Source organism: Fusarium oxysporum, chromosome II, assembly GCF_013085055.1.
Source record: "Fusarium oxysporum Fo47 chromosome II, complete sequence".
Lineage (NCBI taxonomy): Eukaryota > Fungi > Ascomycota > Sordariomycetes > Hypocreales > Nectriaceae > Fusarium > Fusarium oxysporum.
This window is the reverse complement of record NC_072841.1, coordinates 3,187,894-3,201,956: the sequence shown is the minus strand read 5'-3', so window position 1 is coordinate 3,201,956 and position 14,063 is coordinate 3,187,894. Positions and strand designations below refer to the sequence as shown.

Genomic DNA, 14,063 nt, shown 5'->3' with positions numbered 1-14,063 from the left:
TACATAAAAGTTTAGGGAAGTTAGCATAAGTTTAGGGTGACTCGTTGATGAGTTTATTTTAGTATCCTATCTCAAGGTCCCCGTGGTCAACTTAAAATGGTCGATGCTGTCACGTGGCTGATTGGCCGCTTTTCCCATGACTGCGCCACAGAGCCACATCTTACCTCTTTAGCGGTGGTACCTTTAGTACCTACCATCTGTATCATCGTATTGTCTACAGGTCCGTTGGCTACCTTACCTTAGGTACCTATCCAAGTTCAAAGACCATGATAGAGCAAGACAACATGGCAAGGGGGCTTTTGTTTGAATTAAGAACTTATGCCCTTTCTTTTTTAGGTTTGGATGACATTGATTGCCGTATCTACTTGTCTTGCTTGTTTTAGGCCGTTTCCGTAGGCTTGCTCCGTATTCGGTCGACCACCCGCCAGACTCTTAGGTGGTACTGGACTCCATCCATTAGTACCTTACCTTACTTTAGTACCTTGGTCCAGTTGACCAGCTCACCCTTCTATCAACGTAGCACTACCTCACACCTGTCGTCCTCGACCAACGCGCGCGCGCAAAATACCACGAATAACATCGTCATTTTGTGTGTGCATATCAGTATTATATATTCGCAATGGAAGCCGCTTCTGCTCGCGCTGCGGCTCGCGATCGTTGGGGCGATTTGCCATCATCTGGCCGAACCCCCTCCCAGCTCCAGCGCTTCATCCAGGCTGCCTGCAGTCCCGAGAACTACGAACCCAACCTCGCCCTCAATCTCGAGATCGCCGACCTTATAAACTCAAAGAAGGGAAGTGCTCCTCGTGAGGCTGCTACTGCAATTGTCAACTACATCAATCATCGCAACCCCAACGTTGCTCTGCTCGCCTTGGGCCTTCTTGACATATGTGTTAAAAACTGCGGATACCCCTTTCACCTACAAATCGGTACAAAGGAGTTCCTCAATGAGCTCGTCAGAAGGTTTCCCGAACGGCCGCCAATGCGCCCTACACGAGTCCAGGCCAAAATCCTCGAGGCGATTGAGGAATGGCGAGGGACGATATGCGAAACGAGCCGATACAAGGAGGATCTAGGATTTATTAGGGATATGCACCGATTATTGAGTTATAAAGGATACGTCTTTCCTGAAGTGCGGAGAGAGGATGCTGCTGTATTGAATCCCAGTGATGTAAGTTAATTCGCTTCTGCATGATATGTGTCCCATACTGAACAGATCATGTAGAACCTCAAGTCCGCCGAGGAAATGGAAGAGGAAGAGCGAGAGGCGCAATCAGCTAAACTTCAGGAACTCATTCGCCGCGGTACCCCCGAGGATCTCCAAGAAGCCAACCGACTTATGAAGATCATGGCTGGCTACGATACACGGTCAAAGACCGACTACCGCGCAAAGGCTGCTGAGGAGGTTGCCAAGATCCAGGCTAAGGCGCGATTACTAGAGGAGCGACTCGACTCCTTCAAGGAGGGTGACAAGATGGAAGATGGTGATGTCTTCAGCGAATTGGCTGCTGCCCTACAGAGCGCCCAGCCTAAGATCCAGAAGATGTGTGAAGAGGAATCTGACGATCACGAGGCTGTCGCCAAGCTGCTCGAGATCAACGACAGCATACACCGAACAGCAGAGCGGTATAAGCTGATGAAGAAGGGTGATATAGAGGGCGCTGCCAAGGTTGCCGCCGGTGGAACCCCCCCCTCTGCTCCAGGAGCTACAGCATCGTCTTCAAGCGCAACGAATGAGCTGTCTCTCATCGACTTTGATGTTGATGCCAGCAGTAATGGTGCTCAGTCAAGCAATGCCGCTGCACCTTCTGCAAACGCCGGAGGCCTTGAGAATGACCTCCTCGGCCTAGATATTGGCGGAGAGTCGAGCAGTTTCGGGCAAGGCGGCGGTATTGCTCTGGGCTTTGGCGCAAATCAAAGTAAGTTGCCAACACAAACTGCCCATGCCTATTACTATACTAAACCGTTGACCAGATATTCCTGGACCTGCGTTATTATCTTCCATGACTCAGGACAACTCTGCCCGAGGTCAAGTTTCAACTCCAACTCCTCCCCCCTTTTCACAATTCGCCTCCTTCTCACAGCCCGTCTCTCAATCGACGACACCTCAGCCTCACTTCCAACAGCAGCCTCCTCCCCCATCACAGCCCGCCTCTGATCCATTCGCTATTCTTGGTGCCGGCAACTTGAACTCTCAACGCGCGTCTCCTGCGCCCCCTCAACCGCAACCCGCTGCTACAGCCAACGATGATGACGAGTGGAACTTCTCCTCTGCTCTCCCCCCAGAGCCAAGCAAGCCAAAGGAGCACAAGGCTGTTGTGAGCAACACAAATGTGAAGATTGAGATGATTGCCAGACGAGCACCTGGCAATGAGAACGCTATCAACATCGTGTTTGCCTTTTCCAACAACGTGACACAGCCCATCGGCGAACTTCACTTCCAGCTCGCCGTGACAAAGGTAAGCATACCCTTCATGTTTGCTGACATGGCATAAACTGACATGAATTCAGGGCTACGAACTTCAGCTCAAGCCTCAGACTGGTCGCGATCTCGCCCCCCAGCAAAACCGCGGTATCACGCAGGAGGTGCAGATCTGGCACGCGGGCAACCGCGCTCAAAAGGTCACAAGCGCCAAGCTGCGGTGGCGTGCCTCATACAAGACCGGCGAACAGACTGTCAACGAGATGGGCGAGGTCACCGAATTCAGCCTCGCATAAGAACAGTGTTTTGCTTCCCGGGGTGGAAGCAGGCAGTATATGCAGGAAGTAAGTGAAAGAGTGGGATGGGGTTTCAAAGAAGGGTTGAAGGACTACTTTCTCGTTTGTTGATCAAGATGGACTGGAGCATAGGACAGAAGAGAAAAAGCGAGACAGCGGATGCTTTCTGGTTTGTCAAGTGGGCAGTTGCCTCGAATGATTTGCGTATTGTGATTGCGACAGGCTTCTTCGCAAACTTGAGTCGTTGAATGCATTTGGATTCAGATCATGAATGACAGGAGTTTGTTCACGACGAAACGCAATTAGAAGTTCAAGTCTGTGATTTTGGTCACCAGGGCAAATTACATGGCAAAGCGCAACTTTGATATAGGCTGGTTATTGCTATAGTCATTAGACCATCATCATCTTTTACAATTGTTCAACTCCAACTCTAACATCTAATACCGGTGAACTAGTCCTCTCCTGTGGGAAGTGCCCGAATGGTCGTGACGCCTTGTCTGGCTGTTCTGCTTTCAAAAGCCACCATTGTCTGAGGGCGAATTATCAATCATCTCTGGTCTTTTCTTGCTTCATGACCGGGGTCACCCATGTGCCGTCCATCTGCAAGCATGTAAACCAGGTAAACGCCTGTAGTCCCACAAACAAATCTCTTACACGCCAATACTCCCACAAACCGCCTAAGGGGGCCATGCCGGGCCATCCATGATCTGCAAAACAGCCTCGAAGAGTGTGAAACAAAAGAAAAAAAAAAGTGAGGACTCGGGGATTTCCTGTGTAAATAGTTGTGGGCGGTGTATACTGCCAGATGCGAGCATAGCACGATGACAGAAGGTTAAGTGTGCTGAGCTAGAGCACACCTTTTGTTTGAATGTTGTTTCTCTTTTCAAGAGTGTTAAGCCCAATGACAGTGTCGAAAAGTAGATGGCGTGTCATGAGGACCATGTGCAAATGAGGAAGGATCCTAAGCCCCTAACTCACTGACAGCAAAGGATGGTGTGGTTGGGTTTAGTGAGTAGCCACCATGGGTAGGTGTCTTGGCCATTTGGGCCATTGTTTCGCGCTCAGCCTTCTCACGTTCCCGTTGTGCTTTCTCCTGCTTAGTGATACGGGGTTTTCGGGTGACAGAGCCACCTCGAGATCCGGGTCCTCCGCCGCGGCCGCTGCCTGTCCCACCTCTGGTCGACGCACCTCTTCCACCACCTCTGCTACCTCTTCCACCCCGTCCACGCTTAGGGGGACCATCATGGCTATTACTTGTTATTGCTTGATCACATAATATAAAAAAGGAGGATACATACCCAGCAGCTGGCTTCTCGACCTCAGGTACAAGAGGGCCAGAGTAGACAAAGAATCCGTCACGGCTTGCCGCCGCCTGAGCTTCCCATAGGAGCTCTGAATCGTCGACAAAATCATCATCAACATCGTACTGATCCTCCTTGAAATTACGCTTCTTCTTAGGCTTGGCCTGGGCATCAGGGCCGCTGGTCGCGCCGTTGTCGGGGTTGCTAGCCTCGGCATCGGAGAGATCAACGGACATTTCATCGCCAGATTCACGGCCCGATTCCGCCTTTTCTAGAGAGGCAGCCGCCGCAGCAATGCGAGCCTTGCGGTCTCGGTTGGCAGCCAAGCGAGGGTGAAGAGCATCCCATCCATACCGTTCTTCAGCCATGCGCATGAAATTGACATATCTGTTTGTCTCGCCGGCCTGGATGGGTACACTGAGAACAATGGTCGGGGCCTGGGCTTCTTCGCCTGGCTTAGCTCGACCAAAGTCGAGGATCGAGCGGCCTTCACTTTCTCCCATATCATCAAGGGTGTCAGTCTTTGGCGTGGAAACTCCAGTGTGAGGCTTCTGCTTTGGTGATGACTTTTTGATAGGACCATTGGAAATGGTAGTGAAGTTAGACTCTTTGATGACTGGCTTTTGAACGGGTGGCGGTGGAGGAGGTGGATCCTTCTTTGCTTCCTGTACTGGTGGTCGCGAAGAAGGAGTTGGTGTCAATATGTCGCGAGGCTCTTTGGATGGTGATGATGGTTGAGATGGTTCATGTGCCTGGAAGCGAGGCTGGTTCGAGGGTGGCTGATATGAGCTACGTGATTCATTACCACCAAGAAGGCTCGCAATGGTTGGCGATCGATTAGGCATCTGAGAAGCAGCCCTTGGCGAACCAGAAGTAGAGGGGTAAGGGCTATGAGAAACCATTGTCTCACGAACCGGATCGTAGTTACCACGGATGGGGTCGTAGCTTTGACCGCTGGTGCGAACAGGTATAGATGTAGAGCTATTATGCTGAGGCTGAGACTGAGGTTGAGATTGGGGTTGAGACTGTGGTCGTTCTACAGGCGTATCCGAATTTAGTATGTTCTGCATAAAGTGTTCACGCTTCAACATCTTTGGTGAATAACGTTGCTCGGCTTGATGTGATGAAGACGATGTTTGACGGTTATGATGAGCAGGTGACAATGCTGATATATGAGAGACATCCGACATATGTCCCTGGCCGGCGGATGATGCAGCTGCGGCAAGAGACTTTGAATCTGCTGGAATTTCACTCTCACCATCTGCAGGGGCAATCTTTCTCTTGCGTGGCATTGCTGGCGCATTAGGATCGCGAGGTTTCCTGGGCTTTCTAGCAGCCTTTGCTGCATCGGCACCGTCCGAATTTCGAGGTTTCACAATGGTTCCAGGTTTGCGTCCGGGCTTCTTGCGCGGGACGCCTGCGGCTGTTAATTGAACCCATTGGTTGTCGACAAGTGCGTATCGTCTAGGGGGGCCTGTGCCTGATTGGGGTGGCATAGGCGGTGGAGGGCGTTCGCTGTGATTCTGGTGGCCGATGTGTTGATATTGGCCATCGCTGGAAACGACGACGATCTCGTCATAGTCTTGTGGTGCTCGGCTACTTGATCCATTTCGTGATGGTGAACCAGGTTCTGATAGTGATCCGGAAGGAGGCGATGAGAGTTCGCCGGCTGATGAGTCGTATCGTGACATAGACGTGTCGGCGCCTGTAGCAGCCATGCCGAGGTGTAGAGAGGCAATGAATAGCCTTGTGTAGCGCGTATGACAAGGTTGTGAATGGAAACACCAATACAGGCGGTTATTGCATTAGACAAATTGATTGCCAAAATTGGAAACAGGGGATGTTAATGCTAGAAGCGGGCAAAGGAACCTCGCATTTGCAGCATCAAAACCCAAGGATCAGATAAGGCGTCGCGTAGGGCAAGGCTGTAATTCAAACCATCAAATGTCGATAAGGCAACGAATAGCGGTCGACAGGTGGTAGTGAGTGGTACACGCTAAATGGCACCGAAATGCAGCATCAAGTTGAGTACCAGGTACAGCGAATAGAAATGCCTGGATCTGTGGCGTGCGGGCCCCTTCAGAAACGGAATGGTTGCAAGCGGGAAAGCGTCCAGTCGGAGAGTGACGAGGTGAAACGAGCTGTGAGTGGCCAGAATGTGGAGTGCAGGTGCGGGCGGTGGAGTAGGTCGAATCTCTGAATAGCCTCAAGATCTCGGGTTGGGAAACCACTTTGACAGTGAATGCAGCCTTCTATGAGAAAAAGGTGAGCCGATCGCGAGGTATACGTCGCTTGAAGGGCGTCAAGAGGTACTGCTACACCAGGCGCAGAAAATAACGACAATTTGGAGATGATTAAGATGTGCGAATAGTGTCAAATTGATGAAGTCTGACGAATTCGACGATAAAATCCACTGGTCGTTGTTGGGAAAAATATGTGGGAGGTGGATGTTTGAGTGAGGGAGAGGAGGGAAAGAAGGGAAGAAAAGGGAGGAGAGATGAGATGGGGATGGCTACGTTTTTTTTTCGGGGCGACGACAATATTTCTTATTTTCCAGGCCAGGAAGGAGAAAAACGGGGCAGGCCAACAGCTTCTCTTGTTGCCAGCAGCTAAATAAGAATGCTACGACTCGGAAACAACAAGAACGAGACGAGACGAGACAGACAAGGCACGAGGTACGGTACGAGAAGAAACGAGGGGGGGGCGGACCATGACAAGCATCACCAGAAGAAAGGGAAGGGAAAGGGAAAGGACAAAAGGGAAATTGTATTAAACCGCCGAGGGGCGTGGCTAACTCTAGAACAACCTAATGAGATGGGACTCAAAATAGGTATCCGACAACACCAGGGAATCAACTAATGGTGATAGGGGGTCTACCAAGTAATTGGGTCATGTCATGACATTGGATGCTGGGGACGGATGGGACAGTACAGAGTCAAACTCATCAGAGCGAGCAAGTGAAAAGAGCCAGCAGAGCCGGGCTTAGCGGGGGGGAGAATGAGTAAGATGTAAGTTAATGGCAGACTCAAAAAGACATGCATAGGCGGACGTGATAGAGAAAACAGACTTCCATGCCCGTTGACGCACGGATACTTTTTTTCTTTAGAGTAAAGGTAAAGGTAAAGGTACCGACCGACTCAGATTCCATGTGTAACATCCGTAAACATGACAGGGGGGGGTCGGGTCAGCTTTTGCAGGTGAGCTAAGGGGTAAGAAAAGACAAGGCTTTGAATAAATGAAAAGATAAGTTTAGCATAAGTCTAGTATGAGTCTTGGTCAAATATTTTTGACACCCTGATTCAAGCTCCGAAGTTTTTCTTACGCCCCAGGGGTGAGGTTCCTTTCTTAGGTAGCGTGGGGAAAACTGCCTGCCTGCAGTGGACTGTGGACTCCAGGAATATCTCTCGGCTTGTGACATGTATCCTTTTGTACTACCTCCAGAGGCTATAGGTATCTTGTAACACGTCATTTATCCGCTCACCTCTCAGCTGCAACAGTCATACCAAATCACAAGCAATAATGGCCTTGTGATATTGATAAATTCGTTCAGAGTCAGCAATCAACTTGACTAATCACCTTCTTGCCTAGTGACAAACATCCCAGTCCAGCCCAGCCCAGCCCATCGCAGCGATGAACAGGTCCCCCCTTGAATGGTGTGGACCATCTCATCCCGAAACCAGAAACGTTGAACCAAGCTTAGGCGCGGCACGTTGACAGGGGTTCGACGCGGCTGCAGTAATGGCTGCATCAGCCACAAGTTTGTTTTTTTCGGCTAAGGTACTACTTTAATGTGGCTGTTTTGTATTTGTTCTTCTTCCATATTCTGAAGTGCATCCCAACTTACAGTTTCAAGCTGATACAAATATGTATCGCCGCTTACTTCAGACTAAGTGTTTGTGAATTTGTTCTATTGATGTCTCAAATTACTACTATCTGGGCGTTTCCGAGGTCATTCGGTCATCAAATGATCTTGCAGGGACTGGAACTCTACACGGCACTTTTCTTCTTACTGTACTCCATAGATATTGTACCTATCATCCACTGTTGCCTGTTTGAACTCATAGCTTATACCCTAGAGAATCGTTTAAAGCAGGCGGAACGAGCGCCACTTGTGTCTTTTCCCTTTGAAGATCAGGTTCTATTCATTCCACTCAATCCGACCGCGTCAACGTTGACTCCACAGGATTTTCATAGGCATTCATTTCCTGACAGCTACCGAAAATACAAAATCGGAAAAATACGACATGAATAGGTGCGCACAATAAACACTCGAACTCTCCTGGGGCTTATTTTGTTACAAATACATTGCACCGAGTACCAAACCAGGGAGCATGACGATTAAAAGTGACAAATTACAGTCTGAGCATGGTTCTGTGGCACAAGAGTTCTGGAACTCAAGAGGAACGAGAATCGATCGGCGCTAATGCACCACTATCCCGGTCTAATCTGTGGCGGTGCGACATGCCCTCACAATTAAAATCGTCTGTCTCAAAGAAACGAAACTCAAAAGCCCTGTTTCAGTAATAAATGCACATACAGCATATTGTAAACTTTTGCGAAGGTAGCAGGACTCTCGTAAAAGAGTCAAGATCTTGACTTGTCAGGATTTTTTGTTTGTTAGCACTGTTCAAAACGATAAACAGAAAAAACCCGGTGACTGAAAATCGCATTTCCAATCATCGGTCCCTTTTACGAGTCACAAACATGTTTTCGCCTGATAAAATACAGCCATCAAAAACAACTCAGGATGTTTCGTCCTTCGCTAAATAGAACCCCGGCATAACTTCGACTACTTTGTATTTTATCTTGTTTATTCTGGGAAGTTTAGCATTGGTACTTTCATTAATGCTGAATTCATGTCATTCAAATCCTTGCACGTGGCACATTCAAACAAACGCGCTACTCGATGTGGGGTCACACAAGGCCCCTGACCCACTAACATTTCTCCGCGGTTCTCTCCACTGACTAAGGATTAAAAAAAAAAGACGTCAGATCCAAAGCTTGAGAGAGATCTCATCCATGCTGCATATATAACATCACCAAAATGGATCCGACACTTTTGATCAACGACATCGTCGAGCACGATACCTCCACAAAGAAGCCCGTTGAGTTTAACGACCTGCCTATATCCTCTACCGGCTTCCCCCAACATAAAAGAAGATGGAAGACCTCCGCTTTCAAGCAGAAGCGCGCCGAGGCGGCCGGAGCAACAGCGCCCGCCGAACAACCTCAGACCGGAAAGTCGCCTCAAGCTTCGTCTTCAGATGTAGATTTCAAGGCTGTTGAGAGACAACGCATAGACCAGGAGAACCAGCAGAAGATTGCAAATATGACACCCGCCGAGATCGCTCAAGCCCAAGAAGATATCATGAACGGCTTGAACCCAGCTCTTATTCAAAGGTTGCTATCGCGAGCCAATATCGAAGAGCAGTCTGGTCCCTCGCCTTTCGATGCACCAAAACAAGAGAAACCTGAAGAAACACAAGACCCTCCACCTACGATTAAAGTCGAAGACGCTGCCGAGAACGAAGCACTGGAGAGTACCACAGCGACTGCACCGCACGCTCACAAGGCCTCAATAGAATCGGCATCGCAAAGTCGCCCTTCAGTTTACCAAGCACCTTCATCGGAAAAGGTATCGGATCACTACGATGAGGACAAAGCCCCGGCACAAATACCACCCGACCTATTTCCTATCACCGACCAACCCAAGTCAGTTCATTTTCCTGTACCGCCAGCTTTGGCCGACCTCGACCCTTCCGACCCGAATTTCTTAGAATCGCTGCACAAGAAATATTTTCCCAATCTACCCGCCGACCCTAGCAAGCTCGCATGGATGGCTCCCATTCCTACCGAGGACAGTCCGGCTGACAAAGACTCTTCATACTATCCGCACCCCGAGATCGCTGTCAACGCTCTGCGCTTCGACTTCCAGGGCCGATTCTTATCACCAAGAGTCAGCCGATCCATTCCTTCTTCGAAGGGTTTACATCACCATGGCGACGCCCCAGAGGCTGCAGGATACACAGTTGCGGAGTTGGCTCATCTTGCCAGAAGTGCTGTCCCTGCGCAACGATGTATGGCTTTCCAAACATTGGGGAGAATTCTATACCGTCTCGGACTCGGTGAGTGGGGTAAGAGTGAGGATGACCCTATTGCTATGGGAATCTGGGCAGCTGTCAAGAAGGGAAGGGTTCTTGATAGCTTGACTGAGGCTGCTATGACTGAAGGCGGTCATCGAGGAAGTCGAGTCTACGCTACTGAGGCTTTATGGCTATTTGAGAAGGGTGGCTGGAAGGAGAAATTTAAGGGCAGGTGATCGTGCCATTCCCGTTCTATAAAAAGTTGCTTATATGACCGATTCACGATAATGAGACAGCAAAATACAACTTGTATTTATAGAGGAACAGCACCTTGTCCGGTGTTAGAAAAGCTCGGCACTTGCAGACTCATTGATCCAGTCTATTGACCACAGCGGTGCGATAAACTTGGCCTGTCAAGGCCAATTGGTGCCACGTACCTTAGCCATGATAATGAATGATGTAGCAGGTACTTGGCGTGAAAGACATCAGACCATGCATTCCTTGAGGAATAACAGAGTCCATTGGTTTGTTTTTGGGTGTCAATTCACGTACCTTCCACTGTAAAAGCTTAACCAGGCGTAAGGTGGTAGGTTGACGCAATACCTTGTCACAAACGATCAACAGAGGCACCACATACATTACATACCACTACTAAAAGGGAGAATTATATGGTTGATGACGTGACTATAGCCACTGAGAGCATGTTCGACGGAATTTCAAGCTGATGAATTGAACAGACATGCTCAAAACAACTCTGTATATCAGAAGCATATGCGGGTCTTGTGGCTCAAAGGTAATGGCTTAGCACTTGGAATAGAATAAAGGATGCATTCGGTGTTCCCGTTGAAAGAGCCTAACAGAGAGGGAAGAGTCCACGGAGCACTCGACGATCTTAGCATGATTGGCTGTGGTTTCTGATCAAAGAGAAATCTGGAGCCGCATGCACTGTAAAAATAGGTTTCTGAACTCAAGTGAGACAATGCATAGGCTGAGTCAAGGGCGAACGGTTGGCGGTGATTATGCGGTGTGTGGCTAGGTTGTACCCAGTAAGAAAAAAAGGGAGGCCACCTCAGCGGGAGCCTCCGCTGGGCTTGGGCTCTGGGTTGCCTACCACACCTACCTTACGTACGGAAAAAAAGAATGGAAACCTGGTCCGGCCTAACGAAAAAAATCCATATTTACCAATGCTGGTGGCCAAAGCCGTCAACTTCTTTCTCTTCCCTCTTGTTTCGTTTCCCTTCAACCAAAAACATCACGGCACTGCCGCGCCAATTCCTCCTCTTTCTCCCTCCCTCTGGGTGACTTGCCGTCTTCTTTTTATCTTCCTTCCGGTCATCGAATCAGTCAGTTCTTGTCATACAACTTCGCTTTTTCGGCTTCGCTCAATCGCAATCGATCGATATTCCCCGCCACTTTTTGTTTGTTGCTCCGCGACGACTTCAAACAACACCTCTCGATCCAAACCTTTACGAGTCGGATCCAGCGCTCCTGATCCCCTCTCAAGCGACTATTTGTACTGCTCTTCGTTGCGCAGTCAAAAAAGTACAACGCTTCTTTTGGCATTTTGCTCTCCCGCTTATTCGCCCAATCCGAATCTGAGCCTAAGCTTTCTGCCCCACGATCGCGATCTACATCGACGTCGATAAGTGCCCGCACACGACACGACAGAACTTTTTGACAACCGGCCCCAAAAAAGACCTACGCAAGACACGAGACACTGTGACTTTCACTAGCCATGGCGTCTCCGCTGCAGTTTGCCCACCGAACCCAGAGGGACATCGGCATCACCGACGCCGCGCCCGTCTATCAGCCTCTCGCTGGGTTCAAGAAGCCTGAAGGCAACCTCCGGTGCTGTACCTACTCGCCATGTGGTCGCTACTTCGCTTGGGCCTCTCCCGAGGCTGTCACTATCATTGATCCCTCAACTGCCCAGCAGGTCCTGTCCCTCCCCATCTCCAACGTCTACGAACTCGGTTTCTCTCCTCGCGGTACTTTCGTCATCACCTGGGAACGACCTGCCAAGGATGAGAACGGAGATGCCACCAAGAACCTCAAGGTCTGGCGCGTCGTAGAGGAAGGTGTCTCTGGTCAGGACAAGCAGCCCCTCGGCCGCTTTGTTCAGAAGCAGCAGCAAGGCTGGAACCTTCAGTACACAGCTGATGAGAAGTACTGTGCTCGTCTCGTTACAAATGAAGTCCAGTTTTACGAGAGTCACGATCTCGTCAAGGTCTGGAACAAGCTCCGAGTCGAGGGTGTTACCAACTTTGCTCTTGCTCCTGGCAGCCAAAACCACGCCGTTGCCGTCTTTGTCCCCGAGCGCAAGGTCAGCAACTAACCAAAGTTATTTTCAAGAGATGTATGCTGACAACTTCCAGGGCCAACCCGCTGCCGTCAAGGTCTTCAACGTCCCTCTTTTCACTAATCCAATCTCCCAAAAGACCTTCTTCAAGGGAGACAAGGTTCAACTGAAGTGGAACAAGCTTGGCTCCAGCCTTCTGGTGCTGGCCCAAACCGACGTTGATCGCTCAGGCAAGAGTTACTATGGTGAAACCACGCTGTATCTGCTCAGCACCACCGGTGCTTTTGATGCCCGCGTGTCCCTAGATAAGGAGGGTCCCATTCATGATGTTTCTTGGTCCCACAACTCGAGAGAGTTCGGTGTTGTATATGGTACCATGCCTCCCAAGGCCACCATCTTCAACCACCGGGCCGTTGCAACGCACTCCTTCCCGATTGCCCCTCGCAACACTATCACTTTCTCGCCAAACGGTCGCTTTGTTTTGGTAGCGGGCTTCGGCAACCTTGCTGGTCAGATCGATGTTTACGATCTCGAGAAGGATTTCCGCAAGATTACCACTTTTGAGAGTGGTAACCCCAGTGTCTGCGAATGGAGTCCCGATAGTCGCTACATCATGACTGCCACAACCTCCCCCCGACTCCGTGTTGATAACGGCGTCAAGTTGTGGCATGTTAGCGGCAGTCTCATGTATAACGAGGATATGGTCGAGTTATACAATGTTGTCTGGCGACCTCAGGGTCCCGAGAGCATTGCTCCTGGTGACCCTTTGACCCCCGTTCCTACGCCTCACGCCTCTGCTACGGCCTACCTGGGCTCGGTCAAGACTCCCAGCAAGCCCGCTGGTGCTTACCGCCCTCCCGGCGCCCGTGGCCTGGCCACTCCTCTGCACTTCAAGCGTGAGGATGAGGGCGGTGCCGCCCACGTTGTGAGCAACGGACTACCCAACGTTGGTCCCAACGGTTTCGGTCGCCCTCGCCGCGCTGTGCCCGGTGCTGACTTGGCTGAGCAAGCTCCCACGGTTAGGACCGTTCCTGGAGCTGAACCCTTGGGCGATGAAAACTCGTCCAAGTCTAAGAACAAGAAGAAGAGAAATAAGAAGAATGCCCAGGGTGAGGGCCGGCCCCAAGGCGAGCCTAACGGCGGAGCTAGCCTGGCGCCTCCTCCTCATGACCGAGGCCACGGCTCCGGCCACGAGGGTCGCAGCCCCGAGCGACGCAATCACCGCAACCGGAGCCAATCGCGTAACAACCAGGCCCGAAGCCGCAGTAACACTCACCGCAACGGCCATGGACACCATGCTCATCAAAGCCAGGGTGCCGGAGGTGCTGCTCCTGATGCCGCACAGAACCCTAACGCCAAGAAGATCCGCAGTCTCCAGAAGAAGGTTCGCGCCATCGAGGACCTTGAGATGCGTCTGGCTGGCGGAGAGAAGCTCGAGGATACCCAGCTTAAGAAGATCAACACCAAGTCGTCTGTGCTTAAGGAGCTCGACGGATTGGAGAAGGGGAACTAAAGGACGACTTTGGGGTTTGATAGGGGACAATACTTTTGGGTGATTCTGTAACAGAGTTGACATGTAGTAATAGGTTGGAATCTGTCAGGTTGGGAGTGTTGGCGAGCCATAGCGGACTCTGTGATATTGGGCTGTACTTTGTTGGACAC

At 50.4% G+C, this 14,063-nt stretch overlaps 4 protein-coding genes across 4 annotated transcripts; 3 read left to right on the top strand and 1 right to left on the bottom strand.

Annotated features, from left to right (window-relative positions):
* Positions 1 to 238: 238 nt before the first annotated feature.
* Positions 239 to 3,114, top strand: FOBCDRAFT_215252 (VHS domain-containing protein). The gene is made up of 4 exons (XM_031173861.3): positions 239 to 1,171; positions 1,226 to 1,919; positions 1,975 to 2,459; positions 2,512 to 3,114. The coding sequence occupies exons 1-4, from the start codon at positions 620 to 622 to the stop codon at positions 2,716 to 2,718; spliced, it is 1,938 nt and encodes a 645-aa protein (XP_031050646.2). The 5' UTR covers positions 239 to 619; the 3' UTR covers positions 2,719 to 3,114.
* Positions 3,115 to 3,325: 211 nt separating this feature from the next.
* Positions 3,326 to 5,987, bottom strand: FOBCDRAFT_16223 (uncharacterized protein). The gene is made up of 2 exons (XM_031173859.3): positions 4,017 to 5,987; positions 3,326 to 3,965 (listed from the first exon to the last, which is right to left on the bottom strand). The coding sequence occupies exons 1-2, from the start codon at positions 5,735 to 5,737 to the stop codon at positions 3,680 to 3,682; spliced, it is 2,007 nt and encodes a 668-aa protein (XP_031050644.1). The 5' UTR covers positions 5,738 to 5,987; the 3' UTR covers positions 3,326 to 3,679.
* A 3,040-nt stretch (positions 5,988 to 9,027) lies between these two features.
* On the top strand, positions 9,028 to 10,426 carry FOBCDRAFT_215247 (RPAP1-like protein). The gene has a single exon (XM_031173858.3). It carries the CDS (start codon positions 9,064 to 9,066, stop codon positions 10,336 to 10,338), a length of 1,275 nt encoding a protein of 424 aa, XP_031050643.2. The 5' UTR covers positions 9,028 to 9,063; the 3' UTR covers positions 10,339 to 10,426.
* Positions 10,427 to 11,837: 1,411 nt separating this feature from the next.
* Positions 11,838 to 13,914, top strand: FOBCDRAFT_269454 (eukaryotic translation initiation factor eIF2A-domain-containing protein; the record flags this gene model as incomplete). The annotated part of the gene is made up of 2 exons (XM_031173857.2): positions 11,838 to 12,425; positions 12,478 to 13,914. The coding sequence occupies 2 exons, from the start codon at positions 11,838 to 11,840 to the stop codon at positions 13,912 to 13,914; spliced, it is 2,025 nt and encodes a 674-aa protein (XP_031050642.1).
* Positions 13,915 to 14,063: the final 149 nt, after the last annotated feature.